This window comes from Silene latifolia, chromosome 8 (genome assembly GCF_048544455.1).
Source record: "Silene latifolia isolate original U9 population chromosome 8, ASM4854445v1, whole genome shotgun sequence".
Taxonomy (NCBI): domain Eukaryota; kingdom Viridiplantae; phylum Streptophyta; class Magnoliopsida; order Caryophyllales; family Caryophyllaceae; genus Silene; species Silene latifolia.
Genome location: NC_133533.1, coordinates 110828668 through 110841209, shown reverse-complemented (window position 1 = coordinate 110841209; position 12542 = coordinate 110828668). Strand labels below are relative to the sequence as shown.

The following is a 12542-nucleotide window of genomic DNA, read 5'->3' as shown; positions in this document are numbered from 1 at the left end:
TTTATATATTTTATAATTACACTAATATTTAATAGTATTACAAATCATAATTATGCAAAACTTTATTTTCTATGTTTATACATTTAATTAAATTGTTGAATATTCAATGTCGTGCAATTTTGCACGGGGTTAAAACTAGTTACATTAAAATTAAAATCAGTATATGGCTAACCAACAAATTAAAACCAGCAAATCTCATTGAAGACGGTTATATTCATCACAAGTGAATTCAAACACGAGTATATATCGTTGTTATTATTATCATTGTTATTATTATTATTATTACGTTTTTGTTTTAAGGTGCTTTATTTTATTGAGAAATTACTGAATTCAAACAATAAGGGCACAGCGAATTTGTATCCGAATATTATGTGGCTTTTTTGTCAATATGTTTCATCACGAGTACATCATGCATGTTCCCAACTTGCAACCCATGAAACGAGCCTAAACTCTCACTGCATACACTTCATGATTTGATCTAAATACCATAAAATATGTGGAGTAATTAACAACCAATTTCCCATTGTCTAAAAAAAAATAAAAAATCGGTTCCCGCCTTACTAAACCGTGGATGTCAATCAATTTCCGATGACTAAAATTGCCCTAATCACGGTTCGTTAGACCGAGTGGCGTCGCTAGCTCAAAAACTAAGTGTTGTCGAAAATGAAAAACTCGCTTTATCAAGTCTTGAATCTTGGTCATTTACCTTACAACATTAGCTATGGAAAATTAAATATCGTTTTAAGTGGTGTCTTAAGACTCCATTACCTTCAAATGTGGCTTCACCACTGGTTAGAGACTTAGCGTTAGACCCGATATTTAAAGCACATAATATATATAATAATTAGCCTTTTTTTTAAACTAGTGAATTCGAGTTGGGTAGGAATCTATTAGTATTGAAATAAAATAGGACGTATTCTTTGAGTTAGCGATATAACTCAAATGTCAATCTAAAAATTTCAAACCCTATAGTTCAAGTCGTTATCAATTCGTTCCAATCATTTTACGTATTCTTTGTAGAGGTGTTTTATCAAAGAAAAACAATGATTACAAAATTCCCCTATAGTAATGTCCGAACACAATCTTAATTGTTTATTCAGCACGATGAATACAAAACTTAAAACTCAGAGGCAGGAGGGAGACCACTGCCGTGCCCTTCTAAGGTCCACCAATGTATCCCGTACTAGCCAACATCTCCGAAGTCTTGCAGGAGATTAAAAAAACTAACTTGCAACGTCTTTATTCCTCCTTATTTATGTGCCACCTCTAATTCTCTGAGGCATCTCCTACCTTTCTTAACAATCACATCAACTACTCATTTAAGAGCTTTGTTGCATAACCGTAAAATATTCACAGATGTGATTAGAAGTGAGAAATAAAATTTTCCTAGTCTTTGGCATCAATTATAATTTTGCATAACAGAAAAGGGTGGTCGAGGAATGATGCTGGTGAAAAAGTATACATACTCACGTACCCACTGATCCTTCTCCGGGACTGTTTGCAGCTATGTATGAAAATCCCACATCAGGGAACAAACCAATAGCATTTTCTGGCATTGCAAGAAGAGTTCTCTGAAACAAAAAAAAAAAATTGTGCAAAGAAACATCAGAATTCGACTTCCATAATAATTATAAGGTGCATAATAATTACAGAAGCTCTATTACCTCTGTCACGATGCGATACCGACCATGGCCAGATAATCCAATACCAAAACCCATGGTTATACCATCCATCAAGCTTATATATGGCTTTTTGTATTCAGCGATCTTGCATATTAAACCCATGGTTATACCATCCATCAAGTCCCACCTGCATGAATAGATCAGCTAAACTCGAAAGTATTGACCAATGAACATTGGAGGTTGCCGGTTAAAAAAATCTTCCAATTGAATATCAAAATGATTGCGCTGCTTTTTACTGTAAGGCAGCAGTCTTTCTTTGCAAATTACAACGCAATTTTCATTATGGTCATCTAGATACACTCTATGTTGTTAACACGGGGAAAGGCTGCGTACATCCTCCCCACCCCTCACCCCACCATTTGCGACTTGAGGCATTGGGGTGATGTTCTTTTTGCAAATATTATTGGCAGCAGAAACAATATACTCACGAAGACCTATCACTCTGAAGCAATCCAATTGGTAAAAAGCCACAAACATCTAGCAATCTACGAGTTTAAAATAAACAGAAACAAAATTCTGCACACCATAGTACATTACTTAATTGACTGATTGACATAATCTTAGTGACAGATTATCACACAACTTTTTGTTTAAGCGGAGGCGCGGAGCTAATATGGAGTAACATTTATAGACCAGAGACAACTTACAAGCCAGGACATCAGCCTTATGAGGTATACCTTATAACATCAGAAGCAAGTATATCAGTGGTTTAAGAGATTCTACAAGTTGAAGGAAAAAAATACGTGCATCAAATGTAACATTGAACAATAAACATGTACTTCAATACTTTTGGGAAAATCGTAGTTAGCACCTGCTCTCTACAACATCACTCAACATATAAAACTTGAACTGAAATCACACAAGACCTTGATCACATCCGGCAATGTGTTATGGACAACGATATGCTTCACGTCACCACCTGCAGATTAACTTATTATTCAGGTTATCAATTGAATGAAATGGACAATCTCCATACACTAGATAAAACCAGAGAAGACCATATACAAACATAGAACCTATAAGCAGTAATGATCAACCAGGTCTCTTTCCTAACTCCTAAGTTCGTATTGTCCTGACTCCTGACATAGCTGAGGTAATAATTTCGGAAATATGATAGCAATAAAAACCTTCAGGACAAGATGTGTGCTTTTGGCCTTTCAAATTTTGGGGACAAGCACTAAAATATCCATTCTTGCATCTTGCACATTTAAGTCAACTTAAAATCTTATGAGTTGCTGATCTATGACTAGGACCTAACGCAACAACGACTACATATAAGAAGATTGAGCTCCTATTGACCAAGAAAGTTCAAAATCAAGATTAGTTACATCAGAAATTGTTTTCAGTTTTTACCAGCACAGAAAGCACGAGATGAACTACTGTCAATTAGAACACATTTCACCCTTGGATCATCTTCCCACTGGTCAAGAAAGCTTTTGTACTTTGTGTCCATATCTGCAATCAAATTGGATGAAGGTGCATTAAAACAAAGACAAAAACCTTCCATTACATCTCATAATAAGACAACAAAAATAAAGTACTAAGTTTGGAGTGTGAGGTCATCGGTAGGAACTAGTTTTGGTCTTCTAGAAACTCTTTTTATTATACTTGTTTTGCTGTTGTATTTTAGCTATTACAAATACAATTCTGCCAAGTACCTTCCCAATGTGTGGTTTAGTAGAAGGTAAAGTGGAAAAGGCATTAGGTTGGGACGTTAGGTGTATGCGAGCCTCAGGTTCAAGGATTAATACATATTTTTGGATGTTTTATTTGGCAAATTATCTTTTGTTTTCAGTTTTTCTTTCCGGAACTTAGGTGATAATCTCGTCCCCAAAATTGGAATTTCTGGGTCCGTCACTACCACTTAATCTAAAGACTTGCGTATAAGCTTTACCTCGAAGGCACACAATCACAGCTGCAGCTTAGTGAACTTAGCCTATTTACTTGTGTAATTAAGTCATCCTAGCTAACAGAGGAGTTGGTAAACTTTTAATACGTACAGTTGCAATCCTCGAATTTAGCCATTTAGGAGGTAGTAACAACTTATAAGTTTGTTTGAAAGTTTCTCATCGAAGCTAAGCTAACGCACTGACTGTATGAGTAATTAATGTACATTTTTTGATGACTGAAAATACAGAGAATCATGCCTGCAAATACTTTCCCCAAATCTCTGCATTTCTTGTTACATATCTACATTTTCTTTCTATCGCATCTATAAACTTATTGATATTATTGATCCATCGCTAATATTAAATGAATGCCTGCTTCTCCTAGGTATTCAAATTACTAGCCAGTCTTAGCGAATATTCCCACATACAAGTAACACTGCTTAATTGTCAAATGAACTAGACAACTACACACTTACAATCAGCAAGGAGAGAATACGACTATGTACATTGCACATATATAATCCTGAAGTAAATAACTTTGGGCTTGAACTGAAACAGCGAAACGATATTAGTGTTGCTTCATTAGTATTACATTTCTAGTCAAGACATTCTTTCTCATAATGTATGAAGAGTGTACTTCTGATTCCTCCGCAAGAAAGGCATGTTACCTTCAAGTTCACCGTCCCTCATTCCCTCGTAATAGAATGTTGGAGTCAATGCTAAAATAACTATTGTCGACTCTTGGTCAGCAGCATCCGTCATTAGTGATTGGTATTAAGTTATTAATTACAAAATTCAAATTTGGAAAACTGAAAACAAAGACATGTTTCCAGAGTCGCTAAAGATAACTATCTTTCTGTCGCTAAAAAACAACTCTTCTAGGTCTACAAAATTATAGAAGTAGGCATCTCACCATCAAACACCACCAGAATGCTCAATCAATGAATTCATCCTACATTACGAAATTACGAAAAATCTCGCCTTCAATTCTCATCCTACATTCCTACAGCCATTGCTTTGCTTTACGTTGTGTAACCAATAACTCTACCTCTTTGGCTCTATCTACGATAATCGTAAAATTCACAGATTTTTTTCATTCTCCCAATCAAAGCAATTAGCATACAAGTTTCCAATTCAACTTACAAAAGCTCGCTTTATTAAACTGACGAACAATCATATCAAAGCATTCATTGTATCAATGTACCTGAAAAATTAAACTATAATTGACGATGATAAAAGTAACATCGATCACTCATTCATTTCAGTAATTCGGTAGTATTGCAACTTTTTAAAATTAATAGACGATAAAAACAGCAGTCTAGTCTCGCAATCTATACAAATTCTTATTTAAGACGGTTCTAAGCGTGAAACGGATCTAAATCAACTTGTATACTGTATCAGTTAGTAAAAATCATTAGTTAGTGTTAGAGTCTTAGAGATACGTCTTTTGCGGTCGTAAGAGAGACTTTACTACGCAAATGTAACATCAAATCAACTAATTAATTTAATAAAAGAAAAATTGAGTGAAGAAAATACCTAAATTCATGGCATTGAGAGCTTTAGGACGATCGAGTGATGACGGCGATGCCATTGGGATGAACTGTGCCTTTGACGAACTCACCGGCGTCAGCAATGGCGGCAGACGCCATTGTTGCGAAGCTCCGGCGAGGAATCGACGAATGGAAGGCCGCCACGTGGTGGAGAGAGAAGGGAGAAGTGTTGGTTGATGATCGCGTAATTAGGAATCGCGGAATGTTCGAAAGCTTCAACATTTGATTTTTGTATTTTGTCCTAAATGGTGAATTCCATGTCACTTAAAAGTTAGAACGGTGGACTTGGCAAACCGTCAACCGGGTCGGGTTTATATCGGTCTGTTTAGCTGTTTAGGTGTGTAATTTTTGGGTTTTAACAGAATTTAGGTTGGGGCAGATTAATTCATGTGCACCGTGCATGTTAAGTTTGGTGTCGAGTCGAGTACGAGCCAAATTATTTGGTTTAAGTCAATTTTGTCAGGTCTACTTAAAAGTGGAAGACCATCCTCATTTAGATCTGTTTGAGTTCATGTTTTTCTAGATCTAGTTGTTATTACCGGGTTACTATAAAGTCACATTAAGCTTTTTTATTTTGAATAATTATTATTAATTGGTTCGGAAACAAACAATTTAACAAAATGGTGTTTACGTAGGATCAAAATTTTGACTTAGTCACTTGGATAATTCAGGATGATCCATCATTTCCAGTGACAGATTTATAATATTGGGATATTCTATGATGTATCCTTGAGTTTTTCGGTTTTCTATGTTGTACCCCTACATTTTTGAATTTTTATAGTATACCCCTGAACTCTATACATTAGTCTATATCATGACTTTATTTATTGTTTTTGCTAACTTATTTATTTTTATTTTTTTGAGAAAAGATCATTATCATTAATAAAAAGTCATACGACATCTACAACATATGCCAAGCTCAATCGGATACAAATCGATTACAACCATAGGAAATAAATTCTTGTTCAAAGAATGAAACACTGCAACAGAGTCTCTATCATCGATTCGCCGCAAAAGGCTTTCATCCATAAGAGGGTCTCCGAATCTTCCTTGACGAGTATCCATTTCTTCTGACGTGATTGATTGTAGGCATGAATCGGACAAAATATGTAAAACCATATAACGATCTATAACAACGCTGATCTTCTGCTGACTTATTAGAAAAGCGCAAACGAACCGTAAAACGAAAGCTCATGGCGAGAGAAGGACACCACCGATAGACGGGGACAGAGCCCTCAGAAAGAGAGACGAAACAATAACGAAAGCGGAAATTAAACAAAAACATAAAGGAAACAAAGCAGAACACAGGAAGAAAACGGAAGCCACCGCCTCCCTACCAACCCACAACACCGCCAGATCCAAACACCACCCTGCCACACCACTTCAACAAACTCGTCTGATAAGACCCGAACAACCCACATACACCACGCAGACCGAGAGGAACGGGCAGATCCGTACGATCCAGAACTGGGTGTGGGTAAGAAAGGGGAGGAGGGTTAATCGGAAGAGAGGAGACGGGTCGCCGGAGAAAGGTCTTGAGAGACCCCATCCCCGGCGACATGGTAGGGGTTGATGGGTAGCGGTGGGAGGAAGGAGGAGAACGGCGACGACAAAAGGGGAGAATATAGGGTTTTGTTTTTTAGAGAGAAGGGGGAGAGAAGACACGGGTGATTATGTTGGTGATGCTAACTTATTTATTAATTGACCTATTAAAGCGTCTATTTCCCATTCAAATTACATGATAACTTACTCATTTACTTATTAGTTCGTAAAATTACTCATTAACCCATCAAATAGTATACGAATCTAACTAAAAATTACGCTAGCTAATCCCCATTATCTTGTTATGAATTGAATCATAACAAATATTTTTAATGGTAGTTTGTGCTTATTAAAAGTAATTTGTGATGCTTCTCATATAGGATGTCGATACAACATCAATGATTTAGAATAAAGGCCAAAGTATGGTTGTTTGATAGTAATAAGGTTAATGGAGAGTTAAACGAGGTCATGATGGAGAAACAAGTAAGAAGTTTAGGGATACACTCTAGAATACAAGAAAATAAGAAAATGAGGAGTATAACATAGAAAACCTTTCTGTGGGTATTAATTTTGTGAAACGGAATATTGGGATTGATTCAAGTTGTAAGTTTTGTCAGGGGGGAGGGACGGCTTTGCAAACAATGGGGCACCTTTTTAGGGACTGTCCTGTGTCCCGAAGATTATGGGCTTGTTCTGAGCTTGGTATTCGGACGAATCAGGCGTCCTTTTTGCAATAACTTGACACCTGGATTATTGATTGGTTGACATATTTGGAAAGGTCCGAGTGTCGCGAGGAACAACAGATCCGTTTTCTTGCCACACTTTGGTGCATTTGGAGTACTCGCAATCAAATTCATTTTCAAGGTGTGGATTTTCATCCTCTGATGTTTTATAACCATTGGTCAAAACTTGTAAGTACTGGGTTTCAAGCTATTGCTAAGTTGAAAAAGGATGCTTGTGCCATAGATGGAACTCCACCACCATTTGCGAGGGATACTGCTAACTGGATTCGTAATAGTAATCATTTTTGTGTTGTGGGAAGGATTGGTGATTGTGGTTATGTGCGGGCGATGGTTGACGCGGGTTGGAAAGGTTTTGACAGTAAGGGCGGTGTTGGGTGGATTGTTGTTATGTCCGAAAACGGCCAAATCTTCCATCGCATGGAAAGGAAAATTAAGGCGGAATCTGCTTTGCAAGCCGAAGGTCTTGGTGTGCTCTTGGTGCTCCTATGGGCTCGTGAAAGGGGATTGCGTCACTTGGAGATTTCATCCGATTGTTTATCACTGATTTTGCAGGTTGCAGGAATGGAGCGACGACATCATCTTCTAAAGGCTATCTTAGAGGAGATTAGTGATTGTTTTACTTCTTTCCATTGTTTAGCTTTAAGTTATGTTCCTAGGCGTTTTAACCATGTTGCCCATAGTCTCGCATGTAAGGCTATGGATAGTTAGGTAAAACTCTTTTTACAGCTGCCAAAAAAAAAAAAAAAAAAAAAAAAAAAAAACATAGAAAACCAAAAAACTTACGCCGTAGAATTTTCCTATAATATTTGTACATACCAATATGTGAGCATACGCTTATATAGAATGGCCACTTTAAATGACGGTGTTGCCGTAGAAGACCCGTTATCGATTTATTGTGATAATTACCTAATAATCTATAATTGTAAGTTTGTAACTGTACATGACTTCATCATACTAGCAATAACATCCTAGTAACCACTATAAGAAGTAATAACTCATATCGTACATTCGTACCTACCCGTTTCATGCACATTATTGCTTTTATTATTGTGATATTTGTGAGGTGGTCATTGTCATGGTCGTTACTCAAGTTAATTACTCAAAATTGTGATATTTCTCATACTCCCTCCATACCATACAAATGGTAACGTGGTAAAAAATGGAATTTTTAAGAAAAGAGGGTAAAAGAAGGGGTAAAGAGGGAAGAAAATATGTGGGGTATATAATTGTGGGTTTAATTGTGAGTTGGTAGGTGGGGTATGCAGTGACATTTTATATAAATATCAAATGGGCATAAGGATAATTTGGTAATGTTGTGGGCCAAATAAGGAATGTTACCATTGGTGTGGTACGACAGTATTAGGTAAGTGTTACCATTGGTGTGATACGGGGGGAGTATATGTTATACCTATCAGTCTATCACTCTATTAAAAGATCACCGTAACATCGAATCAATTATACGAAGTAGTTGTTTGAAAAACTATAGAAAATAATTTATTTTCATTAGTTAGTTGATCAAGGAAGTCCAACAAACTATACGAAAGCGGAAAGTTTAGTTCTAACAATAAATAGAAATTGAGCATGCAATTTTCTTTGGTGAGCTTCTTGAATGCTATGGCCCTTGTCATTTAAGACGAGACATATTCTCGAGACTTCAATATAATACAGTAATTAATAACCGTTTTATTTAGTGTAATTAGTCTTAGAAACAGAACGAATACTTAATTGATCTCTTTTTAGATGGCTTCGAATGAGATTGAACCGTTTGAATACATGAATACTTTGTATTATTTGTTTCACTACAATTTGATTCATTTTTTCCTTTTTAGAAAAAGAACTAATGGAATCATGTAATTGATTAATTTTTTATTTATACTTTCCAATTGTATCCACGCTCGAATTAGATAGTTAAATTTGGGAAAACAAATTCTCCCTTAGAAATTTCACTATTAATGAGTTTTCTAGTCTTGCACGCAATACATATCTATTGCAAAGACTCATTTTCTTAGATAAACGCGAGGTTGAAATTTTGATTTCTAAATTTAACAGTAGAAATAAAATAAACGAGATATATCTTATCCCATTGATTGGCAGAGCAATTTTGTCGAAAGACGACAGAGTAATTTCTGTCTCACAAAAACTCCAAAGAGACGGTCTCTCAACTCAATAGCGTTATTGAGAGATCTCTCATATAATAGGGTGAGGAACCCATTGATTGGCAGAGCAAGCAACCCTTTGTCAACCCAAATAAAATTATTGGACTACATTATTATTAATTAAAACACAAATTTTCATTGAAAGGGTACATCCGTCACAAGTTGAAGACGGGTCAAATAATATCCAAGTGGTTAGATAAGACCAAAGCAGAGTGTTACTCCTAGAGATGGCAACGAATCCTGGACCCTATCTAGATCCGCGGATCCGGACCTTGATGGGTAGGATATGAATCCTAATTTTTCGGACCCTATGGATATGGGTTGGATATGGATCCACTTATTTGAAAATGAATCTGGATATGGATCTGGAAAATTTGGATCCACCGGATATAGGTCGGATATGGATCCAACGTTGGTGTGGCGGATATGGATCTGGATCCTATCGGACCCTATCCAGATCCGGTCCATTGCCATCCCTAGTTACTCCCTATACATTTTGCTTTTGTCTTATCTACCCACTTGAATATCACTTAACCCATATTCAACTTGTGACGGATATGCACGTTTTCAATAGACTTGCTGTAATTAAAAAGCCTAGGATAGCAACACCTTCATCATTATTATAAGGACCTTTCATTTCTCTATCCAATAAAACTAGACAAGAATGCAACTAGACGAACTAGCTAAGGTTGTGTAAACAAATACAAATCATTAATTCATTATTTTGAAGGTTCGCTAGCAATTAGCTACTCCTCTATACGTAGTATTTGTCTACTAGATAACAAAGTCAAAATTCCGCAACCCAAATGACCAATTAATATTATCATCGTCGTCGGTATCGTTGTTATTATTATCATCGTTGTTATTATTATTATTACGTTTTTGTTTTAAGGTGCTTTATTTTATTGAGAAATTACTGAATTCAAACAATGACAGCACAGCGAATTTGTATCCGAATATTATGTGGCTTTTTTGTCAATATGTTTCATCACGAGTACTTCATGCATGTTCCCAACTTGCAACCCATGAAACGAGCCAAAACTCTCACTACATACACTTCATGATTTGATGTAATTACCATAAAATATGTGGAGTAATTAACAACCAATTTCCCATCGTCTAAAAAAAATAAAAAATCGGTTCCCGCCTTACTAAACCGTGGATGTCAATCAATTTCCGATGACTAAAATTGCCCTAATCACGGCTCGTTAGACCGAGTGGCGTCGCTAGCTCAAAAACTAAGTGTTGTCGAAAATGAAAAACTCGCTTTATCAAGTCTTGAATCTTGGTCATTTACCTTAAAACATTAGCTATGGAAAATTAAATATCGTTTTAAGTGGTGTCTTAAGACTCCATTACCTTCAAATGTGGCTTCACCACTGGTTAGAGACTTAGCGTTAGACCCGATATTTAAAGCACATAATATATATAATAATTAGCCTTTTTTTTAAACTAGTGAATTCGAGTTGGGTAGGAATCTATTAGTATTGAAATAAAATAGGACGTATTCTTTGAGTTAGCGATATAACTCAAATGTCAATCTAAAAATTTCAAACCCTATAGTTCAAGTCGTTATCAATTCGTTCCAATCATTTTACGTATTCTTTGTAGAGGTGTTTTATCAAAGAAAAACAATGATTGGGAGATAGAGTATAACCCCTCATTGCAATGTCACCAAGAGGAAAGCTAGACCAAATAAAATGAGCCTATATCTGGTCGAAAAATTCTTGGGTACATCGGGTGTACCACGTCATAGTACACCCTAACCAATAAAATCATTAGAATTACTCAAACTCTCCATAAATAATGAACCAAAATATATGTGGAATATGATTAAAGGTTTATCATTGGTTAGGGTGTACGATAATATTGTATACCCAGTGTATCCAAGAATTTTTCTGTTTGGTCATGAATACAAACGTGGAACAAGGGCAATTTTGTCGAAAGACGACTGAATAATTTTTTTTTTTTTTTTTTTTTTTTTTGTTGTCAGAGGTGAAAAGATGTACTGTATTACATAAGGTTCGGACTCTCGGAGCCCTTAATACATCCATTACTAGTAGCTAAAACGGTATGAGGAAATGAGGAATACAAACTAATAAACCTAAAATAGAATCGAGTAAAACGGAATATTGATAACGAGCGATTGCACCAGCTTCACCGTCACAACTAACTTTCAGAGTCCGCTGATAAATACGAGCCTTTCTGTCTAATGGTACACACTTATTTCTTATGTTCCAAATTCCCAGTCAATAGTTATCTAATTGACATTTTTATGAGAAGAATTTCAAACATAAATAAATACGATCCGACTTCCGAGTATTAATTATAACCGAAATAAACTTTTAATTTACTTTTTTGTAAGACTTTTATTTAAACCACACATTCAACAAAATGTGAGCACTTCATGAGAAATGGGTCCATCTATTTTCTTGGAGTAAATTGAGACAACCCTTCGGGGATGGGTTCCTTCTAGAATGAATACTCTATAGTCAGTATATCTGTATATCATTTTGGTTTTTTCTTTCTTAAATAGTGGTCCATAAGACTTATTTATGTTGTCGGGTTCAAATTAGATTGTGAATATCATCCCATGTGGTTTTACCAGCTAAATTAGATGACATAAACAATATTACTTGCATATTGAGTTGATCAAATACAAACTTGCATCGGACATGTATCGATGCTTTAACGTAGATTTTGTGAACCATAGACAATCAGACTAACTGTGGTAAAAGTTAGTAAAGTTTTCATAAATTTTGAAAATGCAATGTCAATATTTAGTTTTTACAAGCTAGTCAAATTAGCTGTTTGTAGATTGCCAAACTGTTGGTAAGAGATACTCTCATCAACGCAAGCTATCAAACTAGCTCTATTAAAAGAGAATGTCATAAACAACTCGAACCTAATCATTGTAATCAATACGAATTTCAATTTACATATTAATATACGATATCATATTTTCTAACGCGTGCTCGCT

General features: G+C 35.7%; 1 protein-coding gene across 2 annotated transcripts; it reads right to left on the bottom strand.

Annotated features, from left to right (window-relative positions):
- Positions 1-988: 988 nt before the first annotated feature.
- Positions 989-5359, bottom strand: LOC141597336 (3-hydroxyisobutyryl-CoA hydrolase-like protein 4, mitochondrial). Of its 2 annotated transcripts, none has more exons than XM_074417756.1 (5): positions 5108-5359; positions 3036-3137; positions 2494-2601; positions 1665-1809; positions 989-1571 (listed from the first exon to the last, which is right to left on the bottom strand). In XM_074417756.1, the coding sequence occupies exons 3-5, from the start codon at positions 2517-2519 to the stop codon at positions 1467-1469; spliced, it is 276 nt and encodes a 91-aa protein (XP_074273857.1). In that variant the 5' UTR covers positions 2520-2601; positions 3036-3137; positions 5108-5359; the 3' UTR covers positions 989-1466. The 2 variants fall into 2 exon arrangements, with proteins under 2 accessions (XP_074273857.1, XP_074273859.1); XM_074417758.1 differs by having other exon boundaries at positions 2549-2601.
- Positions 5360-12542: the final 7183 nt, after the last annotated feature.

Bases quoted from the DNA above. Each gene is read 5' to 3' on its own strand.
- LOC141597336 (XM_074417756.1), bottom strand. From the start codon at position 2,519: ATGTTGAGTGATGTTGTAGAGAGCAG. The intron at 1,810-2,493 runs GTGCTAACTACG...CTATTCATGCAG, and splicing joins AGTGATGTTGTAGAGAGCAG to GTGGGACTTGATGGATGGTA. The intron at 1,572-1,664 runs GTAATAGAGCTT...TTTTTGTTTCAG, and splicing joins GGTATCGCATCGTGACAGAG to AGAACTCTTCTTGCAATGCC.